Genomic DNA, 25,480 nt, shown 5'->3' with positions numbered 1-25,480 from the left:
ATGTACTGAATTGCCTGTTCAGCATCCTCATATACTTCCTCTACCTCTTCATCTTCCGCTTGTCACATCAGCATGTACCGGGTGATCAAACAGTCAGCACAAATTTGAAAACTGAACAAATCACGGAATAATGTAGATAGAGAGGTACAAATTGACACTCATGCTTGGAATGACATGGGATTTTATTGGAACCAAAAAAAAACAAAAGTTCAAAAAATTTCCGACATATGGCGCTTCATCTGATCAGAATGGCAATAACTAGCATAACAAAGTAAGACAAAGCAAAGATGATGTTCTTTACAGGAAATGCTCAACATGTCCACAATCATTCCTCGACAATAGCTGTAGTCGAGGAATAATGTTATGAACAGCACTGTAAAGCATGTCCGGAGTTATGATGAGCCACCGGGGTCGGATGTTGTCTTTCAGCATCCCTGGAGATGTTGGTCGATCACGATTCACTTGCGACTTCAGGTAACCCCAAAGCCAATAATCGCACGGACCTGGGAGGCCAAGAATGACGAAAGTGGCCGCTGAGCACACGATCATCACCAAACGACACGCGCAAGATATCAAGATCCTGTATAAACACCGTACGTTCCAGCAGGTGCTTATCAGCCAGGCTGGGGATGATGCGATTCTGTAACATATCGGCGTACCTCTCACCCGTCACGGTAACAGTTACAAAACCAGAATCACGCATCTCCTCGAAGAAAAAAGGCCCATAACGGTAGATGTGGTACATCCAACCCATACCATAACTTTCTCGTCGTGCAATGGAGTTTCCACGACAGTTCTAGGATTTTCGGCAGCCCATATTCTGCAGTTGTGGGCGTTGACAGACCCTCGGAGTGTGAAATGAGCTTCGTCAGTCCACAACACGTTACTCAACCAATCGTCATCTTCCGCCATCTTTTGAAACGCCCACAACGCAAATGCCCTCCGCGTCACTGAATCGCCAGGTAACATTTCACGATGCCTATGGATTTTGTACGGATAGCATCGGAGGGTACGCCGAAGTGCCAACCAAACAGTAGTGTATGGAATGCCGGTGCGACGTGCGACTGCAAGAGCGCTGACTTCCCCGTGCATAGACGAACTCGCTGGTCTCCATTTCTTCCTGAACTGTCTCAGCAGCATTACGCCTTGTGCTCGGTCGGCCACTACGGGGTCTATTGTCTAAACAACCCGTGGCTTCGAACTTCGAAATCATTCTCGCCACAGCTGCATTTGTCAACGGACGTTTCTTTACCCGTTCGAATCCCCTTCCTATGGCGATAGGATCGTAATGCTGAACTAGCACATTCGCCACTCTGATAATACAGCTCCACTAAAAGCGCCTTTTCAGGTAACGTCAACATGCTGCGATTGCTGGCGCATCTGATTCTCTCTCTCATTACAGCTCCTTTTATACACGATTGTCATTCGCAGTCACTGACGTTTTGCTGTCCAGCACCATCTGTCGGACATTTTGTGAACTTTTTTTGGTTCTAATAAAACCCCACGTCATTCCAAGCATGTGTGTCAATTTTTACCTCTCTATCTACATTATTCCGTGGTTTATTAATTTTTCAAATTTATACTGACTTTTTGATCACCCGGTATACCTGAACTATTGTTGTCAGCATAGATTTGATGTCGATTCTGATGAGAACAACCCTATCACTGAACTGTTCACATTACCTCACTCTCTGCCCTACCATCCAGTTCATAACAAATCCTAATCCCGTTATACCATTTTCTGCTTTTGTTGATACTACCCTATATTTGGTAGACCTGAAAGTCCTGTCTTCTTCTGATTTCATTTCACTGACCCTGATTACATCTAGACTGACACTTAACATTGCTCGTTCCAGATTTTTTACTTTCCCTAGCACATTCGCACTTCTGAAATTCCATGCACAACCCGCAGGATATTACCCTTTTGTTGATTTTCATTATTTTAGAATTTCTCATGGCCACCTCCTCCTTGACAGTTCTCTCCCAGAGATCCAAATGGGGGACTAATCCATAATCTTTTGCTAATGAAGAGGCCATCATGATAATATTTTTTTTCAATTACAGGCTACATGTCTTGTGGAGATACCTTATATGTCGTTAATGCAGTGGTCTCCAATGCGTTCTAAATCCTCAGGCCGTTGATCATTGCTGATTAATCCATCTTTCAGGTGTAGTGTCCATCACCAAGGGCAAGAGAATACCATGAACCTCTGTCTGCTCTTCTGTCCTCTTTAATAAGGCCGTTGGCAGAACGAGAGTGATTTCTTATGCTGGAAGGTAGCAGCTACGTTCAAACCCAGGACCGAAGACGTTTTTGATTGCTAACCAAAGATGTTATCCCTAGACCACGGGTCAATCTGGAATGATAAACACTATTACTACTAAACACAATTTTCGTAGATGTTAGTAGAGTAGAATCTTGAGAGGGTGAACACTACACAAGGCGGAAAAAACTTATGGCATCCAAATGCAATTGACACGTTGTGTGCAGTGTACATACGGAGTTTGAGACATTCTCAAACCAACTTACTTGAAGCATTTTACATAAATGGCATACAAGACACTAGTGTCACGAATTCGGGAATGTTACTCCAGTGTTTAGAGCCCATATCAAGAATGTATGACAACAGACATCGAATTCAGAGATCTGCTGCTAGGATCTTAATAGGTCGATAGGGCCCCATACAAAATTGTAGGAGAAGCTAGGAGCAACTTAAGTGTAAGTCCCGGGAAGAATGATTTTATAGTTTTCCTGGAACAGTGTTGAGTAAAGGGATGTATGTAAAGAACTTGCAAAATTGGCTATTATCAATTCGTATACAGATATTCATGTAAACAAAAGTCTAAGAGATAGGGTTTCTGATAAAGATTTCCACAGGTTCATCCAACAGACGATCATAGTCAACCTCTTCTCAGGAGCGTAATTTCTGATTATATGTTAGGCCCACACTTAGTAGTATAGCTGTCGTCGCGTCTGATGCCGCTATGGTGGTGGCAATAATAAGTAATATTGGACCTACCAGACTCTGAACCAGGGCAAACACAAGACAAGCATCACAAATTTACTACAGACATATAGTGTTACTATATCAAGTCTTATCAGAACATATATGGTTCACGGGGAAACATCTTCTACTTAATTTACATATACATATAAAGTAGAGTGTATGTATGTCTGTACATTTATATGTATGTTTAGTATCTCCTCCCAAACCCCTGTATCGATTTCAACAACATTTCGCACAAAAACAGCAAACTTCACGAGTATCAGCAGTGGGGGGATTACAACATATGGGCAAAAACATCTTTTTCCAGCAGCTTGCATTTAGGTTGCCTTGCATGAGAGGCATGTTGTGTGGGAATAGTCTCGGACTGTCTTATAGACCAGCTTTGGAGCGCTGCCTTCACATCAAATGCAAGGAGCGGTTCTACAGGCCACAGCGTGAATGCTGCCCTGCAAGTCAGTGGTATTGTGGCAGTAGTACCGGCACGACAGGTATATTGCATTGGAATAGTATCGGCCCGACTTATTGAACAGCTTTGTAGGGTAACCTACACGTCATAGGCAAGAAACGTTTTTGTAAACTTTGGGTGTAGCCGTTGTAGCATGTCAATGTATGGGAGGGCTAAGTGTCACATAGCTGTCACTGTGCAATTTGTTAATTCAGCACTATCAGCAGAATATAACAAAGTTTAGTACTTCAAGATAAAGTTAATACCTTAGCATGGAGAGATTAAGCGTTTGGGTGACTTTGTGAAGTAGCTGAATGTGGATAGCCAAAGCATGACGATCCTCGTTTCCCACCAACACAAATGCGTATTACTACAGTTCAGCAAGCTATTTCATTGAAGCCAACTGAAGGGTCTAAGAGAGAGATTTTCTGGTACAGCTTCTCGCATTTTCACCCAGCAGTTCACCATAATCAAGCAGATCCAAATCACATTCTTGCTGTGATGGGAGGAGTCTGCAACACATTTGGCTGACATGAGATTAGAATTTCGGACTGGGTAGCAAATATATGTTAGAAATTCTAAGAAAAATGAGAATAGGCCATAGAGAAGCAATGGTAATATACAACATGGAGAAGTACCTACATGGGATCATAAGAATGTAAATCAAAGAGACAAGTAACGAGATTGACCAAATTCTTCAGTAATGACCACAAACCAAAGCATTTGTCATTTGGCCTCATCTTCCGACCAAGAAGAAGAGGGCTGTTAAGCATTAAAGAGCAGACAAGCACACAAAGTGTTTGTGGAGAGAGGCTGCCCCCATGAATGTCATACCTTTCCATGCCACGTCAGATAACATGGCTGGGTATCTCAGCTTCCACTGCATAGCCTAAATATTTGGTTCGGCATACAGTGCAGTGTGTCATGTTATCTTGGGAATACGTCCCTTGAATATCACAGCAATCACATAATCCAGACATTTCGTTTGGGTACAGTGACATACTATCCCGTCTTAAATATTTGGATATAGTGCTACACTATATGTAGGGGTGGCACAAGAGGGGACACCCTCTCTCCATAAACATCTTGATTACTTGCCTGCTCTAAAGTGCTGAGTAGCCCTCATCTTCTTGGTAGAAAGGTGGGTCCAACTGATGAATGCTTTATTACTGAAGAACTTGGTCGATCTTGATGGCATAAATCACACCGAAAATGGTGTGTTCCTTAGCAAGAAGAAGAATTTTAATGTACATACGACCATTACGGAACTGTTCTGAGATCAAATGGAGTGTCATGAAAAGTTAGGGAAAGGAGTGCCTGTCATATTAAAGAAAGAAATGTGTGTGGTACATTTAACATCTATGAACGTGGTAAATTCCCTAAGTTCGTCTCAACGAGAGACAGCGCCAAGGTGAAAACATCATTTTTCCTACATGGAAGTAGCAATGTGATAGCAAGGATACTGGGTAAAATAGGCAAGGAAACATATAAAAACCCCATGACCATACTATATACACACATCAAAAAAAGTTTTACATCATTTCGGTTGAGAGAGTTCCGGAATCTGTACAGAAAATTGGAATAGAGATCAACACAAACATCATTTCCACCCTTTTTATTGCGCATGAAAACCACACATTGCATGTTGTATCACCATACAGCGAGACATTCATAGGTGGTGCTCCAGATTGCTGTACACACCATTACCTGTAATACCCAGTAGCACGTCCTCTTGCATTGGTGCATGCCTGTATCCGTCGTGGCCTACTATCCACAAGTCCATCGAGACACTGTTGGTCCAAATTGTCCCACACGTCAACGACAATTCGGCGTAGATCCCTCAGAGTGGTTGATGGGTCACGTCGTGCATAAACAGCCCTTTTCAATCAATCCCAGACATGTTCGATAGGGTTCATGTCTGGAGAACATGCTATCCACTCTAGTCGAGCAATATCGTTATCTTGAAGGAAATCATTCACAACATGTGCACTATGGGGGCGCGAATTGTCGTCCATGAAGACGAATGCCTCACCAATATGCAGCCGCACCAGTAATTGTTTAAACAAAATGTTGATCTTGAAAAGTAGTTGTCACTGGGTAACTGGGTGACAATAAAACTGCATGCCCTGTTTCGTAACTACATTTGAAACTCAGCTCACACTGTACATCTGCAAGCTGCATGAAGGCAATAGACGCCAGTACCTTGGGTTATACTTCCGCCAACGATCATTCTATCAGAATGATGGAAACATACCGCAACTGATGAACGATAAACAGACGTGAATTTGATGCTATATACTTCCAAAAACCTTTAAAGGATTTGTGTCACACAGAACTGATGTTGTATTAAGTGTAAAAGTTATACTGGCTCGCTATTAAGCGGATCTTCACTTGGACTATCGATACTGTCCAATTGGAACTCTGTGGCAAACAGGTACTGACAGCAAGAAAAATCAATGTTGGTTAAAGAATAATTTGTCATACTGTAGTATTATCCCCATAAAGTTTGCAGTTATTGTGTGTGTGTGTGTGTGTGTGTGTGTGTGTGTGTGTGTGTGTGTGTGTGTGTGTGTGTGTGTACACTAAAACATTGCCAGCTGAACATATGTCATGCGCTGTAAATGGATTTCCTACATTAGAATGTTACTGCTGTCGCATGCCAGACTACTAAGAGGCCAAAAACAGTCCAGTTCTAAATTTAAAGCGTGTTTGAATGTAAAATCTTGTAGCTTTATAGGACGTGCCAATTGTGGAGGAGGACACAGCCCATACTGAACAATAGGGGACTGGCACCTGCTACCATTCCAAACTGATGATGTGACAGTACAGCTGACGAGCTGCAACATGCACTGGCGAAAGTGATATGATGTGTCATGTCCTGTTGCAGGCACAAAGCTGGCAGGGCCCACCAATGACATCATGCATTGTGTCAGTTGCCACGGTTCAGCCATTCTGTACTAGGCTGCCCAGCAGACAATGCAATGCATGCAAAGTGTTGATGTGTGTTGCATATTGCTGTCGATATCTTTTGACACATGGCTCAGGGATATGCAGCTGGGCACAGCACAGTGCATGTGTACACATCTGACAGTACCTGGCCAGTGGAGTGATCTTTATTCAATAAATAAATGTTGCTGTCCTATCCTGTCATACAACAAATACAGAGCAGTAATTGTTTAAGCATTAATAGTCTCATATTTACCATAATCTATATGTGTCTTTGGATGACAAACTTGAAAAGTAGTTGAAGGTATTGTTATGTCACAGAGAGTTGGGGCCATATTGTGAACAGGAGGCCAGGCACAGAGTGTGGGTGAGTGGTCCAGTTTATGGCTGGAGGCATCAGTGTAGTTTCAAGAGCATTTATTTTTGATGTAGAGTTTACAGAGTTATAAAGCACCTCCAGGGTGGCAGTCAGCAGCTGGGCATAAGCGTGCTTCGCAAAGAAGTGCTGATGTCTTGTCAGCGAGACATGATGTCGCCCTGTGAGCCACGGCCACGTGTTCTGCTGGCGATAGTATGGGGTCGAGAACGTGTCACCTGCCTAGACAGTTAGCGATGCAGTGTAGCTCACACATCAGCACTCTCAAAGACAGCACCTCATGCACTCAGGGAAGTGACTTTGATCCATGATGTCTGCTGCCGTGAAGACTAGGCCCTGGTCATCCATCATGGAATGGCCAAGACTGCAGCAGCTGTTCAGGAGTCAGCCAGGGGGCTGAACAAATACACCACATCTGGTCAGTATGGAGATGACAGTTTGCAGATCATCCATGATGTCCCTTAGTGGAGGAAGACTGGCCACAAGCCAGTCTTCTCTTAATCCGCAGTGTCCCAGTAGACAGCAGTTACAGACCATGGCTGTGGTATGCATTACATTGGCTGCATCTCAGTGCTGAAGTCAGCAACCAGGTAGCAGGCAGATCATCATCGATCATTTTGTCGTGATTCCACTGAAACTTGATAGACCATCATTCTCTCTGCTTCTAGCAATACGGACAAAATGGCAGCACATCTCAATGCATATCTGAACTCTGAAGGCCTTGTTATGTAGAGAACCAAGTGCATGTCTATAGTGCAATGGCTCAGAATGTATGAACACATTTGCACTTATTTATCAGACCCATCAGCCCTCCTTGCGTCGCTGTGGTAATCCAATAATTATTCTAGGTCGCTGAGCTTGGGTCTTTGTGCATATGTTTGACTTTGCAGTGGCATTCTGACACTGAAGTAACGAAATGTTACTTCACACTGCCTTGTTATGTAGCGCTGTGGCGTTTGCTTTTCTGCATTCCACATTCAGAGATTGTGTGACAGTGCTCACTTCGTGCCCTGATAACTGTTACATTGACAATACGTGTCGTTGATATTCCTATTGGCATACTGACTCTGAGCTAGCCTTCTCTCTTCTGAGCTTGGCTGGAAGAATTTTACAGAATATTTATATGTACAATAAAATTATTCTACTTCACAGCAGTATACTAACCCTCGTTTCTTACACATTTGAGCTACACAGTTTTAAAGTTAAGCCAAGTGATCTAGTTCTGACAATCTGTGAGCTTCCCATCATTTTAAACATAGGGTAAGTGGATTTTTGAATGTCTTGTTATTATGACCTCAGGACAAGTGAATTTTTGAATTTCCCACTGCTTTAAACTTAGAACAGGAGGATTCAATTGAATATTCCATCATTTTAAACTTAGGAGAAGTGGGCTCTTGGATTACAAACTTACGATGGCTAGTTGTGAAAATGGAGGGGTGTGGGAGATCTTTTAAACTTAGGTTGTCACCATTTTAAACTTATGATTTTAAACTTAGGACAAGTGACCTGACATGTATGCAAGCTGTGCTCATATGCTCAGATCCACCATCTTTGATTGTCATCTTGGAATGTGACATTATAAGAGACTGTCCTCATATTCCCAGGTCAGCTATCTTGAATTGTGATGTTATGGCACTGTGCTCATATTTCCAAGACACTCATACTGATTCGCCAGGTTTGAATTTTACACAAACTGGCCAATCCTCCATTTCGAATTTTTTTAAATTTCCAGCCATTTTACACTTAGGACAACTGTCCTGCTTCCACAGTAACATCACAGGGGAGGGGGAAACCCTGTAGCACAGTGGGGCTATTTTCGAATATCCCACGATTAGTTTCGAATTTCCTGCCATTTTATGCATAGAACAATTAGCCTGAGCCATCAGAAGGACGGAGATGGGGAAAAGCAGACAACAATACAGACTGCACCAAAACTCTCATAGCCCCATCACTAGGCTTATTGTTGCCATTAGCTCCAAATACATTTCCATTATGAGTGGACTTATGAACTATCTGTTCTATGCAGTTTTAAGAGAAGGCATTTAATATTGTTTCACAGGATGTCTTGCCACGCCCACCACTCACGAAACTGTAATTTTTCCAGTCGATATGTGGATGATTAAAGTCTCAATTTTAACAGTATGACTGTAGAACACACATGCTAGTGAACTGAGCTTTTCTCTAAGTGTTCGGTTACATCCTGGGCTGAATCTGGTTGTAGATAGAAATATCCTATTTCAAGTTTATGTCCACCCTTCTTGTTGAAACAAGTGCACATGCGACTTCAATTTCTCTTTTGGTAGATTAGCTTTTCTTGTCTACTGCAACAAATACAACACCTCCACTTCCCATTATCGTAACCTTTTGATATATAAATACATAGATTTACCCAAAAGCTCACTGATATCAATATAAAGTTTTGACCAGCTTTCTGTACCTACAATTATGAGATATTACGCTGCCTTTTAGGAACGTTTCAAACTCTGGCAATCTACTGCAAATGCTTCACCGCTTGATCACTAGGATTTTAATGGGGCGGGGGGGGGGGGGGGGGGGAGGAAGTATGATATGACACTTCTTTCATTTCTTTCTATCTTATATAAGCGACCTGCCTCGCTTCACACGGACAGACAACTTGTCTACTATATTGGTAATTTTGTTTAGAGGTTACTGCATACAGTTATGATTAAAAATCAGGGAACAACATTAGGTGACTTATTATCATTTTCATATAAATTAAACGATTTAAGCAGCACACACCACATGCTGGCATACTGTGGCACCTAAAGGCATGGGTGGATTGCCAGACCACAATCCACTAACAACGAAAGGCGAGCCTCGCATCAAAGCCTCCACAGCCGCTCAAACTGTCGATGGGGAAGTTCCCACAGTCTGTGCTCCCCCTCCTCCGCACAGCAATTCTCATAACCCCTGCAGTAGTCCTTGAAATTAACCTTCACATGCAGACAGAAAAAACGCGGTGGTGGACTTTTAATTCACCACAGTTCAGCCAATTTTCACCAAATATTTGTAAATTATGTATATACATCGACCTTCCTTGTGAATCAATCTATATATTAGTGACTACATTCTCAAAATCCCTACAGTAGTTCCTAAGATTATCATTCTTAAATAGGAAGAAAGGGCCATGGGGCACTTTAATTTATATCATGTATAGAAGGAGCATGTATGTACTTTATATACATATAGGTTCTGGTAGAACTAATAATAATGTCCTGGTGCAAGTCTTTCGATTGGATTTCACTACGAAGACTTGTGCCTACCTAGTAAGTTATCCCGCTTGAAAAGGCGTTCTACAGTTTAATGTGGAATACGAAACATGTTATGGTGAATTTCCATGTCATTAAGAGATGATTCGTAGGTTAAAAAACAGAGACAAAAATCCGTGGTCTGACCAGGATTCGTTCCCATTACCTTTCAGTTACCAATCCCACAGTATGCAACTTTTTTTATCTTATTTTGTTCGGTATTGTTCGTTGCATTTGTTCGCGGCGGACGTCCCCTAACATCCCTTAAGGTTCATTATCAATCCATTCAATCACTTGTTTTTATTACAGAGGGTAGTTAACCCCTGACCAAACATGCTGAGCTACCTCCCCTTGATTCAGCTCTCCGAAAATTAGACATACAGTTTAACATGAAACCTGATCAGGGTTTCGCTTCTGGCAAATGCCTGCAACAATTAGGAGGTGAACACTAGGTTAAAATACAGTGAAAATTTCCTGGTCTGAAGCGGATTCGACCCTATGACCTTTCAGTTTTCAGGCTCACACTAGACCACCAGGCCCAATTCGCACTGTATTACTAGATGGTAATGCTATCGTTTGCACAGCGTCAGCGGACTTAAATCTCCATTGTTGAGCCAGTTTCCAAAAATTATTTGCAGATTATGTACATGAGTCTTCCTCGCGAATCAATCCATCTGTTAGCCAAAACTTCAATTTGTATAGATAGAGAAGAGAACTAATACTGCGGATTCTTTCACAACTATCGTTATGTGGAGCGCACCGTGTTACCAACTCTATATATAAAAAAAAACCAGCGTGCACCACACACACACATACACACACACACACACACACACACACACAACACACAGGGAGAGACAGAGAGAGAGAGAGAGAGAGAGAGTCAGCTACCATGATAACAGCCTAGAGAGTGTCAGCTACCATGATAACAGCCTTTCATGTGTAGTGCACACCTCAGGAACCTACAAGTTCCAACCCAACGGCGAAGGTCCAGGGAGTTGCAATGTAACTGGTTACAGGACCCTTCAACTCTCTAGATCAAGCCGTCCACTCGACTCAAAACAAGGACTTGGAACTGGAATTTTGCACAGTGCTAGGAATTTTACTTCATCCTTTATGTCATTATTGCAAGTTTCTAGACGATTAGGCTTCCTTAAAACCAGCAAGCTGTATTTGTCTACAGGTCGGTTTGAAGCCATGGACCGCGGCCCAGAGGAAAACTTGCGTCGCTACGGATCGACGAGACCACCTGCTTACCACCTGCAGACAATAGACGCCCCGCTCGCTCTATACTACGCTGACAACGACTACGAGTTGCACCCTAAGGTAGTCTTTCAGTCTTTGTTTCTCACTTGGCTTTCACATTTCCGACTGACTTGTTTGCTTCAAAAGTTTCTGGCCCACGTTGAAGCCCTGATTTTCCGGAGAAACTTCTGTTCTCTAAGATGCGTGATTTTTAACTCCTTAGTTGCCATACTGGGTTATTTAGCCTACATATTTACCAAACACATAAAGACATAACATAAAGCAAAATGAAAGAGGATATCCGTTGGTACACTGACGTCATGAAATACACTACTGGCCATTAAAATTGCTACACCACGAAGATCACGTGCTACAGACGCGAAATTTAGCCGACAGGAAGAAGATGCTGTGATATGCAAATGATTAGCTTTTCAGAGCATTCACACAAGGCTGCCGCCGGTGGCGGCACCTACAACGTGCTGACATGAGGAAAGTTTCCAACCGATTTCTCATACACAAACAGCAGTTGACCGTCGTTGCCTGTAGAAACGTTGTTGTGATGCCTCGTATAAGGAGGAGAAATGCGTACCATCACGTTTCCGACTTTTTAGGGGGAAGAGACCAAACTGCGAGATCATCGGTCTCATCAGATTAGGGAAGGATGGGGAAGGAAGTCGGCCGTGCCCGTTCAAAGGAACCATCCCGGCATTTGCTTGAAGCGATTTAGGGAAATCACGGAAAACCTAAATCAGGATGGCCGGACGTGGGACTGAGCCGTCGTCCTCCCGAATGCGAGTCCAGTGTGCTAACCACTGCGCCACCTCGCTCGGTTTTCCGACTTTGATAAAGGTCGTATTGTATGTAACCTATCGCAATTGCGAGTTATCGTATCGTGACATTGCTGCTCACGTTGGTCGAAATCCAATGACTATTAGCAGAATATGGATCCCAACGGCCTCGTATCACTAGCAGTCGAGATGACAGGCATCTCATCTTCATGGCTGTAACGGATCGTGCAGTCACGTCTCGATCCCTGAGTCAACAGATGGGTACGTTTTGCTAGAGAACAACCATCTGCACGAACAGTTCGGCGACGTTTACAGCAGCATGGACTATCAGTTTGGAGACTGTGGCTACGGTTACCCTTGACGCTGCATCACAGACAGGAGCGCCTGCGATGGTGTACTCAACGACTAACCTGGGTGCACGAATGGCAAAACGTCATTTTTTTCGGTTGAATCCAGGTTCTGTTAACAGCATCGTGATGGTCGCATCCGTGTTTGGCGACATCGCGGTGAACGCACATTGGAAACTTGTATTCGTCATCGCCATACTGGCGTACCACCTGGCGTGATGGTATGGGGTGCCATTGGTTACACGTCTCGGTCACCTCTTGTTCGCATTGACGGCACTTTGAACAGTGGACGTTACATTTCAGGTGTGTTATGACCCGTTGCTCTATCCTTCATTGGATGCATGCAAAACATTTCAGCATGATAATGCACGACCGCATGTTGCAGGTCCTGTACGGGCCTTTCTGGATACAGAAAATGTTCGACTCCTTCCCTGGGCAGCACATTCTCCATATCTCTCACCAATTGAAAACGTCTGGTCAATGGTGGCCGAGCAACTGGCTCGTCACAATACGCCAGTCACTACTCTTGATGAATTGTGGTATCGTGTTGAAGCTGCATGGGCAGCTATACCTGTACACGCCATCCAAGCTCTGTTTGACTCAATGCCCAGGCATATCAAGGCCGTTATTACGGCCAGAGGTGGTTGTTCTGGGTACTGATTTCTCAGGATCTATGCACCCTAATTGTTTGAAAATGTAATCACATGTCAGTTCTAGTATAATATATTTGTCCCATGAATACCCGTTTATCATCTGCATTTCTTGTTGGTGTAGTGTAGTAATACAGGGTGGAGCTCGGCAAATTTCTGATTTGGAAATTATGTAAAAAATAATGGACACTTAGAAACTTACATTTTTATTTTCCTCATATTTGACAATAACGGAAGTTTCTAATTGCATGGTTTAAACAGTGTACGTGGCAAATGTCTATTTTCACAATCCACACACTGCTGCGGTCGTTTTCTGAAATTCTCATGTACTCTTCTTGCAGTTTCAGCCTTAGTATTGTTCTGAAGGTCTTCCAGGGTGTTGGAACGGTTGCAATACACCTTTGACTTCAGGTGACCTCAAAGAAAAAAAATCGCACTGGGCTAAGTCTGGTGATCGTGCTGGTCAGCTGAGATCCTCCATCCAAGAGATAATCCTTCCGAAACGTTTGCCTCAAAAACTTCATGGTAATGTCCGCTGTGTGTGCAGTGGCACCGTCTTGTTGAAACCAGGTATCCTGTAATTGCATTTCCTCAAAAGCCGGCTGGAAAGACTCTTGCAGCATAGTTAAGTAACGATCCGAATCCACAGTTACAGCACGACGATTTTCCTGGAAAAAGTAAGGGCCAATGATGCCTACTCGTGAGTACCGGGGTCTCTGGTGAATTGGCGTGGGGTTCGTGTCGCTCCAGTACCGCATATTCTGTTTGTTTACACACCCACTGAGAAGAAAAATGTGCCTCATCAGAAAAGAACACATTTGCGTCACGAGGTATGGTTGCATGCATGTCTCCACAAGATGTTCTTCGTGTTACATAATCCTGTACTGACAATTGCTGGACCACTCACACTGCTGGTCAGCTGAGATCCTCCATCCAAGAGATAATCCTTCCGAAATGTTTGCCTCAAAAACTTCATGGTAATGTCCGCTGTGTGTGCAGTGGCACCGTCTTGTTGAAACCAGGTATCCTGTAATTGCATTTCCTCAAAAGCCGGCTGGAAAGACTCTTGCAGCATAGTTAAGTAACGATCCGAATCCACAGTTACAGCACGACGATTTTCCTGGAAAAAGTAAGGGCCAATTATGCCTACTCGTGAGTACCGGGGTCTCTGGTGAATTGGCGTGGGGTTCGTGTCGCTCCAGTACCGCATATTCTGTTTGTTTACACACCCACTGAGAAGAAAAATGTGCCTCATCAGAAAAGAACACATTTGCGTCACGAGATATGGTTGCATGCATGTCTCCACAAGATGTTCTTCGTGTTACATAAACCTGTACTGACAATTGCTGAACCACTCACACTGCTGGTCAGCTGAGATCCTCCATCCAAGAGATAATCCTTCCGAAACGTTTGCCTCAAAAACTTCATGGTAATGTCCGCTGTGTGTGCAGTGGCACCGTCTTGTTGAAACCAGGTATCCTGTAATTGCATTTCCTCAAAAGCCGGCTGGAAAGACTCTTGCAGCATAGTTAAGTAACGATCCGAATCCACAGTTACAGCACGACGATTTTCCTGGAAAAAGTAAGGGCCAATGATGCCTACTCGTGAGTACCGGGGTCTCTGGTGAATTGGCGTGGGGTTCGTGTCGCTCCAGTACCGCATATTATGTTTGTTTACACACCCACTGAGAAGAAAAATGTGCCTCATCAGAAAAGAACACATTTGCGTCACGAGGTATGGTTGCATGCATGTCTCCACAAGATGTTCTTCGTGTTACATAATCCTGTACTGACAATTGCTGGACCACTCACAGTTTAGATGGGTGAAATTCAGTTCATTGTGAATAATCCAATGGAGAGAACGTCTTGAAATGCCAAGAGCAAGTGAGTGTTTCCGAGCTGGGCGTTTCAGAGATTGTAGTACTGCTGCTCTAGCTCGTTCGACATTTTTTGGTGTTGTAAGGCTTCTGTCAGTTCTCTTCTTACATGACACATTCTCTGTTCTGAATGCATTTAGCCAATTTAAAATTGCGGTCGAAAGGCAAAGGTCCCGAGTTCGAGTCTCGGTCCGTCACACAGTTTGAATCTGTAAGGAAGTTTCATATCAGCGCACACTCCGCTGCAGAGAAAATCTCATTCTGGAAACATCCTCCAGGCTGTGGCTAAGCCATGTCTCCGTAATATCCTTTTTTCCAGGAGTGATAGTTCTGCAAGGTTTCACAGAAGACCTTCTGTGAAGTTTGGAAGGTAGGAGACGAGGTACTAGCAGAATTGAAGCTGTGAGGGCGGGTCGTGAGTCGTGCTTGGGTAGCTCAGTTGGTAGAGCGCTTGCCCCCAAAAGGCAAAGGTCCCGATTTCGAGTCTCGGTCCGTCACACAGTTTTTATCTGTCAGGAAGTTTCATATCAGCACACACTCCGCTGCAGAGTGAAAATCTCATTCTGGATTACTGTAATTTATTAATGTTATGTGTAATATCACTTACATGGAATTTTATTGGAAATACACTCCCACTCGCTCTTCGTGTCATATAATGAACAATCATTACACAATACAATTATCCTAGCATGTTCTTTGCAGACAATTTTGTGACATCCATCACATTGTTGATTCACTTTCTTGTCCGTTGACCTTGGATAGGAATCGCACCATTTTCTTTTCAGATTTGGGGCATTGGCTTCCTGATTATCGTGTTGTTTTTCCTTTAGATGCCTCAAAATATTATTGCTGAACCAATGCATTGTGTTCTGCACTGGGGCGACAGGATTCGTCTTTCAATGTGACGTCTGACTAGTTCTTTTCCTAGTCCTGAGAGGAATTCTCTTCTTGCATTTCAACCTCTCAAATCGTGTGAAAATTTACAACACAGAATGTAAGCATTGAGACAAGCTGAATATAGTATATCAAAAAATACAGCAAGTGGCCACCACCTTGTTCCACATTTCACTGAATAATGTGTAGTCAGTCATCTTACGAACTATATCAACTCCTGACTTTGTTGAGTTGTAGAATATTATTGTTTAAGTTTTTTGTGCTCATGTTCACTTTCATAAATTGTGTGGCGCAGTCTAGACAGCAAAATGGCTGATTTATTTTGTGTAGGAACATAAAAAGCTAGTCTGTACATACCCAAAAGTGCTCAATAACGTACGGCTGTGCATTGATGGCAACATTTCATTTGATATCTCTTTTTGATTGGCCTGAAGGGTTCCCACAAGTGTAAATTTATTAGCAAGAAGTTCTTGTCCCAAATTAAAACTTGTAAAAAAGTTATATATGGTAATGTTCCTACCACTTCCCTTCAGTTGATCAACTAAATCATGTACCACTCGTTTCCTTTAATTTATTTTCCTTCCTTCAGCAGATTTCCCCATATACACTTGTGCATTTATGACATAATTGGTCTCAAAATCTGCAGCAGCCCACACTTTTATCCCATACTTTCCACGTTTCGAAGGAATGTACACCTTGAATGGACACCGTCCCCTGAAAGTACACAGATGCTCATCAACTGTAATATAAGGTCCAGGGACATAAGACGAAATGCATGCATCAACAAACATTTCAAACACAGCCCTTATAGGTTCAGCTTTTGATCCGGAAGCAGCTTTTATTTCTTCCCTTGTGAGTTTATCATCGAATTGGAGGCACATCAAAATATCTCGAAATCTTGAAAAGCTTGTTTTGGCTCGAAAAATAGGTAATCTATACTCTTCTAACCAAAATTCAAAGGCTTTCCACATGCCTTGTGCAAGCCAGCTATTATTAGTAGACCAAAGAATGCCTGCAGCTCTTCAGAATCAAGTTCAGCGCAGCATTCGTGCGTTAGATACAGAATGTATATTTTGCCTGATTATTGGTATGCATTACTATTACACTCTGCATGTCATTGGTGATAAAAGTCAGAGACAAACTGCCCTTGTCTATAATTGTGGTCTAAGGTGACATGAAATATGTGCAGTGTCATGTAGTACATTCCTTGAAACGTGCTTGCGCACATTAGATAGTACCGTGTTATATGCTATCTGTCCATTTCTAGGCACAAAAGTAGATGACTCGTTACCTAAATACCATTATCATCTTCTTCACAGTCACTCATATCCACTTCATCTCCAACATGTATATCTTTCTCTACCGTATCTCTGTCAACATCACTGTCATGCTCGTTTCCAAAAATTGATCCATAAACACTACCACTCTTCTGTAAATCTGCCAATCTGCTCGAGACCGTGCCCCTTGCAAAACGTGTATCACCATTCGTAACGAATAAACTATAACACCACGTCTTCCTTCCACAAAACTCAATTACAAGCAGTGGCTTTGTCGTAACAACACACGTGAATGTATTTTCTGTCCTTTTTTATAACAATGTACATTGAATGTCGGTTTATAAGGCGCATTGTTGCCAAGATTTATTTTCGAAACAAAACGTATAAAAAACACTGAAAATCACATTAATGTATACCTGGGGTATTTTCCGACCCCACTGCAAAAATTTCAAATTGTTGTACTACAAACTGTGATATAATCATAAATATTTTATCCAGTTACAATAAAAAGTCCATGAATAGCGTATCTATCAATGAAATTAGATACACCCACATTAAAACTGTTTATTTGTAGTTAACATCCCGAGTGTTTAATATTGCCGGCGCGAGCCGACCACAGGCGGGAGCCTGTGGAGCAGCACTGCAGCTTCTGCAGTACACGCATCACACATCCCCCTTCTGCTTTCATCACAAGTGAGACTGCACACGTCTTTTATTTTCAAATGTTACCTCACATTTCACAATCAGTGAGGAAAAATTACGTTTATTATAATGATACATGCGAAATTACTTTTATTTCATTTACTTAATCTACCGTATTTATATGCATTTGCAACAATAGCCTGCCAGCGATCGCGGCATTGCCGCCACTAAATAGTTCGCATTTACTTGTAAACGGAGACAGATACGAGTGTCACTGAGGGACGGAAATGTGTCCCTACCAGATGACAATGCATTGTAAAGTCATGCTGTGGCACGTTACTATAAGCTGTTGTCTGTGACATCTTTTAGCGATGTTCCTACTTTAATGACTGCAGAATAACATATACATGACATTAACTTGTGTCCATCAATTTGGTATCAGAAATTCGGCTAGTATGACAGTAATGATGCAGTTTCCAGATTATGGAACGAAGTAACCAATGAGTGTGTTTCAGATAGTACACACAAATATAAATTATTTTCCTTTATAATTTTATTTGTGTTATTTACAATGAAATTAGATACACAAAAATTCAGTAAATAGCTAAGTACTTTCAATTCCACAATTTATTTTTGGAACGTTTTTTAAATTATTTTAAGTTGCATTTTTAACGAAATATTCAACAAAAGCGTTCCTGGCAGTTTTAGAACGTAATGTGCAATTTCTGTTGACTGTGGCACCATCTGTCTGCATATCAGCATTGTTACAAAACTTTTCAGCTTCAACATTGCATCCTTCTCTGTCAATGAAAATATTATGAAGCAGACAAATGCACGTGACTATGTGATCAGCTACGTAAATGGATGTTTCAGTTTCCTTCCTCAGTAGTCTCCATTTATTGGTCATTATACCAAGTGCACATTCAACAACTTTTCTTGCTCTGGAGTGTATATCATTGTATAGAATCTTCTCGTTGTCCAAATTTCTGCGAGGAAAAGGTCTCATCAAATTCTCTAGTAAGGGGTAAGCCTCATCTCCCAAAATTACGTACGGTAGTTCCTGTCAGATTCCTTCAAGTCTTGTTGGTGGCGGTAATAACGGCTCCCCATTTGTAAGTTTCTTATATAACATACTTTATTTAAACACGCCTGCATCAGACTGTTTACCGTAGGCACCAACATCTACAGCTATAAATTTGTAATTTGCATCAGCAACTGCTTGGAGTACAATTGAATAATACTGTTTGTAATTGTAAAACATGCTGCCAGAAAGTTTAGGACATTGGACACGTATGTGCTTCCCGTCTATACATCCAACACAGTTTGGAAATCCCCATCTCGTATGCATTTTACTGGCAATTTCTTAAAATCGAGAAACAGTTGACGTTGGTAAATGAATGGGAGCAAGTGACTTCCATATGGCCATACAAACGTCTTTCACCACCACTGATACGGTGGACACTCCTAATCGGAATAACGATGCTAGTGCATGAAAGGAGATGCCAGTGGACAGATACCCGAGAAAAAAAAATCGTAAAATGTGTTACTCATGTGTGGTGTTGGGCGAAGTTTTTACAGTTTTGTTTGCACAGTAGATATTTACTTAGTACATGTCATTTCACAGTTATACAACAATAAATAATTACAGAGACATTTTCTTGCACCCTTCTATATTCTTTCAATTGAAATAGTGAAATCGAAATGCAAAGATCTGAAAGACAGTTACTGAGAATAACTTGAGTAACTTGGCAAAATAAGGTCATGTGATCCAGGGAATAGTATATTAAAATGCAATTCCACTCGAGATTTGTTCTGTCATATGATTTTCCTAAGTTCCTGTCATATGATTTTCCTAAGTTCCAAGAGCTATGCACAGTTCCTTATCAGTGGAAATAGAACCACTGAGTCAAAGGGCATTATCTCAAAACTCTTCGCCTATCAATCTGTCTATCTTACAAGGTAATGAAAAGAATTTTGTGAGGTCATCAGTGGCTCTGCATGATGAACCATCACCACTGCCAAGCGGTGCATCATGAAGAAAAAAGAAGAAAAAAGTTGGAAAATTCTGAAGCTGTATTTCTGCGATTCTTCGTTGAAGGCACAGCAAGACATTACCCAAAATGACGAAGCTACTTACTTCCCATTGATTCTCAGGAGTATCATAAACTTTCCTCCCCTCAGAGGTAGCGTTTGTGAAATTTAAAAGACAAAAGCATGACTACAATTAATTGGGGTAGTGAATGCTGTACAAAGTTCTACTGCAAACCAAAAAGTGTGTACTAACGAATCTTACCTTATCGTTATACACAATTTTTCTTCTGCTGTTATACTTCCGCGAAAATTTGTTCTGTTTAAAAATTTTGTCTTGAATGTTCTGCAGCACATACTGAAATGTATTATGATTCATTCTGTAATATGAATAAAAATTTTCAGGATAGTTTTTAAGTTCTTCATGCAAAGAAAAAAACTCTCCTAAATGTGGGTCAATACTTATGGGATGAATCCATAACCTCCTAGTTTATCTGTACTTCAAAACTCGACAAGTTACTGAAGAGTCAAAACAATACCAATAAAAGAGTGAAGACATTGTTCTACAAGACAGCATAGACTAGCTAAAGGCGAGCAACTGTTGACTGCAGCTGCGTTTTCTACTGACTTGCTTGTCAGCTGTCGAAGGGTAGGGATTTTTTTAAATTTATTTATTTGGCCTCCGGCAGCTAACAGCCATTTAGCCAAAGAGTGGGGATTACCTTGACAGTGCAACGCACCCCGCCAAGGAAGAAAAAAAACAATGAAGAACAATGAAACGCACATATGTGTCGATCTACAGAAGTTTCATTAACTCCTCAGTATTTTTTCTGCCAAAGTAGACAACGAGACTACAGAATTGCGCTTCAGTTTCTGCAGTAAACGTATCACAAATCTCCAGTTTGTTTTTGTGACTACTTTTACATCATATTTTATGAGACCTATGTCATTGACACTTTATCTAGACAATGAGACCATTAAAATGATACGAGGGACCGACACTAGGTCTGCGCTGATCACTAGTAAATAGTTTTTTTTCTGTCCTGCATTATATGACTACACTAAACCAAGTTGCAACCGCGCGAACTAGCGGACGCGGCACTGACGCCATTGAATAGCTCGCATTACTTGTGACCAGAGACAGATACCAGTATCATTATCATTTCAAAAAACTTTTTGGTACTTTTAGCTACATTTCATTCCCAACAATGTATGGTCTAAAACGGATCTAACAGTAAGCTACCCGCTACATAACTTTTTCACTACAAGATTTGTAAATCAAGTGCACAACGTTGACAAATAGCATCATTTCACAATGACTGCTAAGAAATATGGAAAGATAAATGATTCAATACGAAGCTAAAATGTTACACTACCACGTGTACAAAAATCAGATTTTTTAGCCGCATACTTTCTTCAAAATCGGTTGGGAAGCGTTACGAAACTAAGAAATCACGCGAAACGAAAAGTAGACTTTTTCTTTTTTCACGACGTAAGTAACGCTTTTAAGGAAATAATAAGTTCATAAAATGATGTGGCGAAGTCTTATATACCGCTAAGAATTTTTAAAGCATGAAAATCGGAGAAGTGGATTTTCCCCCATTTCGCCGTCCCGGCTCGGCACGGCGCGCAGTGTGAATGCACTACATGTCGGCCTGAGCTGGCTAGGCACGAGCCGAGCGAGCGACTCTTAACCTAAGGGACAACCTATGTGCCCTGTGGTTTCACAAGCTAAACCCAATTGTTATTCCTGCTTATCCTAAGTGTACTTGTGTCTCTGATGGCCTAACGTGTTGTGTGTGTCCTATGTGTCACACGAGTGTTGTGTGCGTGTGTAGTGTATCTGATTTTGCTCTAACAGTGGTCGTGAGTGTTTCCACTGGCGATCACTGCCGAAGCATGTCGGGCCATCGTGTGGTCCCCCTCCTGTGCTCCTGGGTACCCAGGTTTGATATTAACCCATTGTCTGACTGGGACGACAGCTCATAGAACTGCCGCGCCAGCAGTTTGAATCGATCCCTAACCATGGGGATCCCTGTGACTTCATGCAGGTCCCTGGTGGGGAAGTCCCGCGGCAGGTGCATGGCAAGGCGCAGGACCTTACCTTGTAGGCCTTGTAACCGCTTGATATGGCAGTCGGCGGCATTTCCCCACACTACCGCCGCGTATTCCAGCACTGGTCTGATCAGTGCCAGATATAGCGTAATGCTGGAGTGTGTGGGAAGCGTGGACTGTGGATTCAGTACAGGGTAGAGTTCGCGTAAGCGTCCTAAGACTCTGCCCCTAACCTCTGTGACATGTGGCCCCATGTGAGGTGCCGGTCTAAAGTCACGCCCAGATACTTAACAGTGCGAGACCATGGGATGGGGCCTCCCATGATCTGCACTGGTTGAAGATCCCTTGGTATCCGGCGACGTGTAATAATAATTGCCTGGCTTTTTGTGGCGTTAAATTTCGGGCGTCACTTTGTTGCCCAAGCTCCCAATACGTCGCACGCCTCTTGTAGGCGACGACGAAGGATATTAACCTTGAGACATCGTGCGTAGAGGGCGGTGTCGTCCGCATATAGTGCTAACGACACTCTCTGCGTCCTAGTTACATCTGACGTGTACAGGGTGTACAACAGGGGTCCAAGGACGGATCCCTGCGGTACTCCCGCACGAACAGGCCTATTAGTGGATATTCCGTCACCGGCCCGGACACTAAAAGTGCGATTTTGCAGGTAGGATGCAATGAGTTTCACATGTGGCGTCTGTATCCCCAGTTCAAAAAGTTTGAATAGGAGGCCCTCATGCCACACGCTGTCGAAGGCCCTGGAGACGTCAAGGAGTATCGCCCCTGAATACTCCCGGCGCTCCAGGGCACCCATCGCATCTTCTACTAACCTCAAGAGCTGTTGCTGTGTACTATGCCCCTGCCGAAAACCGAACTGTTCGGGAGGCATGAGTAGCTCGCGGTTTACATGAGCTAAAAGTCGTTGGACATAAATACGCTCAAAGACCTTTGACATTACTGGGAGGAGGCTAATAGGTCGATAGTTTTGCGGCAGCCTTGCATCCTTCCCTGACTTTGGTATGGCTACCACCTCTGCATGTTTCCATACAGAGGGGTAGACCCCAGTTCGCAGCACATGGTTGAATAGCTCGGTGAGCGGCTGAATAGCAGGAGGGGGGAGCTGCCGTAGCATAATTGCCTCCACTCTGTCACTGCCACCGGCTTTCCTGGTGTTTAGGGTTCGCAGTTGGTATTCAACCTCCTCCTCAGTGATAGCAGCTATCTCGTCCTCTGGAGCTGCCTCTGCTGCCAGGAATGCATGCAGACGCTCGTGCACTAGTTGTACATGTGCTGCGTCTATGATGTCCGCTACAGATGTGAAGTTGGCCGCGAACGTGTCAGCCAGGGCGCTAGCCTTGGCGTCTGGCTCGCAAACCACCTCCCCACCAACTTGTAGCGGAGGAATACGCTGCCCTTTCCTAAGAAGACAGCTAACCCTTGCCACTAAACTAGAAGTTTACGTCAGGGCCATTAGGTGGCAGCACACTGCAGCAGACTTTTGTTGGCATAAATCCTGCTAGATAGCACACTCCTCAAATAAGCTAATTCACTCATTATAAAGAGTAGTAAAATTAGATCGGACGTCAGTATATGTTAAGTTGTACTGACAGTAAACCTATTTTGTGGGTTTCTGAATGAGTTATAGTTTATTAAGTCACGAATTTTATCCTACAGTAATCCATTTGAGGTTCTGGGAATCATAGGGGGCTAAAGTAATTCACCCTCGATTATGAGACTGTAGCATTTATTCATGCTTCTGAAATCTTTTGACCTTATGTATGGTGAGTCAGGTTTATCTGTGCTGTAGGCCCACATTGCATACATCGACGATGCAGGGTGGCAACTAATATATAGCATAGCACCTTTCTATCAGGGTATTTGGCACGACACAATCATATGGATTCTTGTCAGTCATATGGATTCTTGTCCATTGCAACTGGCCGCAACATAAATCAAATGCATCTCAACCATTTTTCGGTATGTGTAGCTAGCCATGCTGCTCCCAACACTTCTAAAGCGTGAATGGTGAAGGCCTCTGTGCACTTCACCTGTGTTTGTATAGCAATGCCTTCTCATGCAGTGCTCTCTCATAGCGTTTGCAGCCCCCAATCACTGTGTGATTATTGATCTTTGTTGTAGCCCCATGTGCTATGTTAGTTTGTAAACGTTTTTTTAATCATCCTTTACAAACTTAAGGACCTAGCAATGTGTTTAGTTCTTTAAAAATTGGTTTGTTTTTATAGGGGAAATAGAATTTTATGATCTTCTTTAGCACGAAGAATATTTTTTTGGAATGATGCTCCCCCTCCCCAGAAAAGGATGACACATGAAAGTACTGAATGGACCAGACCCTAATTTTAGCTTTTTTCATGGTATTAATGTCACAAGATTAAAAGAGGCTGCCAAATTTATTTAGAAATTTTCTCCTTTTTGCGTCTCATCACAGTTAGTCAGCAATCCATACAAGCTACAACCAAGAATTTGGTGAGTTCCACTTGCTACATTTTACTGCCTTCTACACTCCTGGAAATTGAAATAAGAACATCGTGAATTCATTGTCCCAGGAAGGGGAAACTTTATTGACACATTCCTGGGGTCAGATACATCACATGATCACACTGACAGAACCACAGGCACATAGACACAGGCAACAGAGCATGCACAATGTCGCCACTAGTACAGTGTATATCCACCTTTCGCAGCAATGCAGGCTGCTATTCTCCCATGGAGACGATCGTAGAGATGCTGGATGTAGTCCTGTGGAACGGCTTGCTATGCCTTTTCCACCTGGCGCCTCAGTTGGACCAGCGTTCGTGCTGGACGTGCAAACCGCGTGAGACGACGCTTCATCCAGTCCCAAACATGATCAATGGGGGACAGATCCGGAGATCTTGCTGGCCAGGGTAGTTGACTTACACCTTCTAGAGCACGTTGGGTGGCACGGGATACATGCGGACGTGCATTGTCCTGTTGGAACAGCAAGTTCCCTTGCTGGTCTAGGAATGGTAGAACGATGGGTTCGATGACGGCTTGGATGTACCGTGCACTATTCAGTGCCCCCTCGACGATCACCAGAGGTGTACGGCCAGTGTAGGAGATCGCTCCCCACACCATGATGCCGGGTGTTGGCCCTGTGTGCCTGGGTCGTATGCAGTCCTGATTGTGGCGCTCACCTGCACGGCGCCAAACACGCATACGACCACCATTGGCACCAAGGCAGAAGCGACTCTCATCGCTGAAGACGACACGTCTCCATTCGTCCCTCCATTCACGCCTGTCGCGACACCACTGGAGGCGGGCTGCACGATGTTGGGGCGTGAGCGGAAGACGGCCTAACGGTGTGCGGGACCGTAGCCCAGCTTCATGGAGACGGTTGCGAATGGTCCTCGCCGACAGCCCAGGAGCAACAGTGTCCCTAATTTGCTGGGAAGTGGCGATGCGGTCCCCTACGGCACTGCGTGTGATCCTACGGTCTTGGCGTGCATCTGTTCGTCGCTGCGGTCCGGTCCCAGGTCGACGGGTACGTGCACCTTCCGCCGACCACTGGCGACAACATCGATGTACTGTGGAGACCTCACGCCCCACGTGTTGAGCAATTCGGCGGTACGTCCACCCGGCCTCCCGCATGCCCACT

At 43.2% G+C, this 25,480-nt stretch overlaps 1 protein-coding gene across 1 annotated transcript in view; it reads left to right on the top strand.

Moving 5' to 3' along the window:
• The window catches only part of LOC126297817 (lipase 1-like), a 265,176-nt gene that overhangs the window by 229,938 nt on the left and 9,758 nt on the right, over window positions 1-25,480 (top strand). The window contains exon 7 of the mRNA XM_049989046.1: window positions 11,228-11,370. Within this exon, the coding sequence (XP_049845003.1) occupies window positions 11,228-11,370 (143 nt within the window). The remainder of the gene's footprint in view (window positions 1-11,227; window positions 11,371-25,480) is intronic.

This window comes from Schistocerca gregaria, chromosome X (assembly GCF_023897955.1).
Source record: "Schistocerca gregaria isolate iqSchGreg1 chromosome X, iqSchGreg1.2, whole genome shotgun sequence".
NCBI classification, from domain to species: Eukaryota; Metazoa; Arthropoda; class Insecta; order Orthoptera; family Acrididae; genus Schistocerca; species Schistocerca gregaria.
This window is presented reverse-complemented; position numbering and strand designations above follow the sequence as displayed.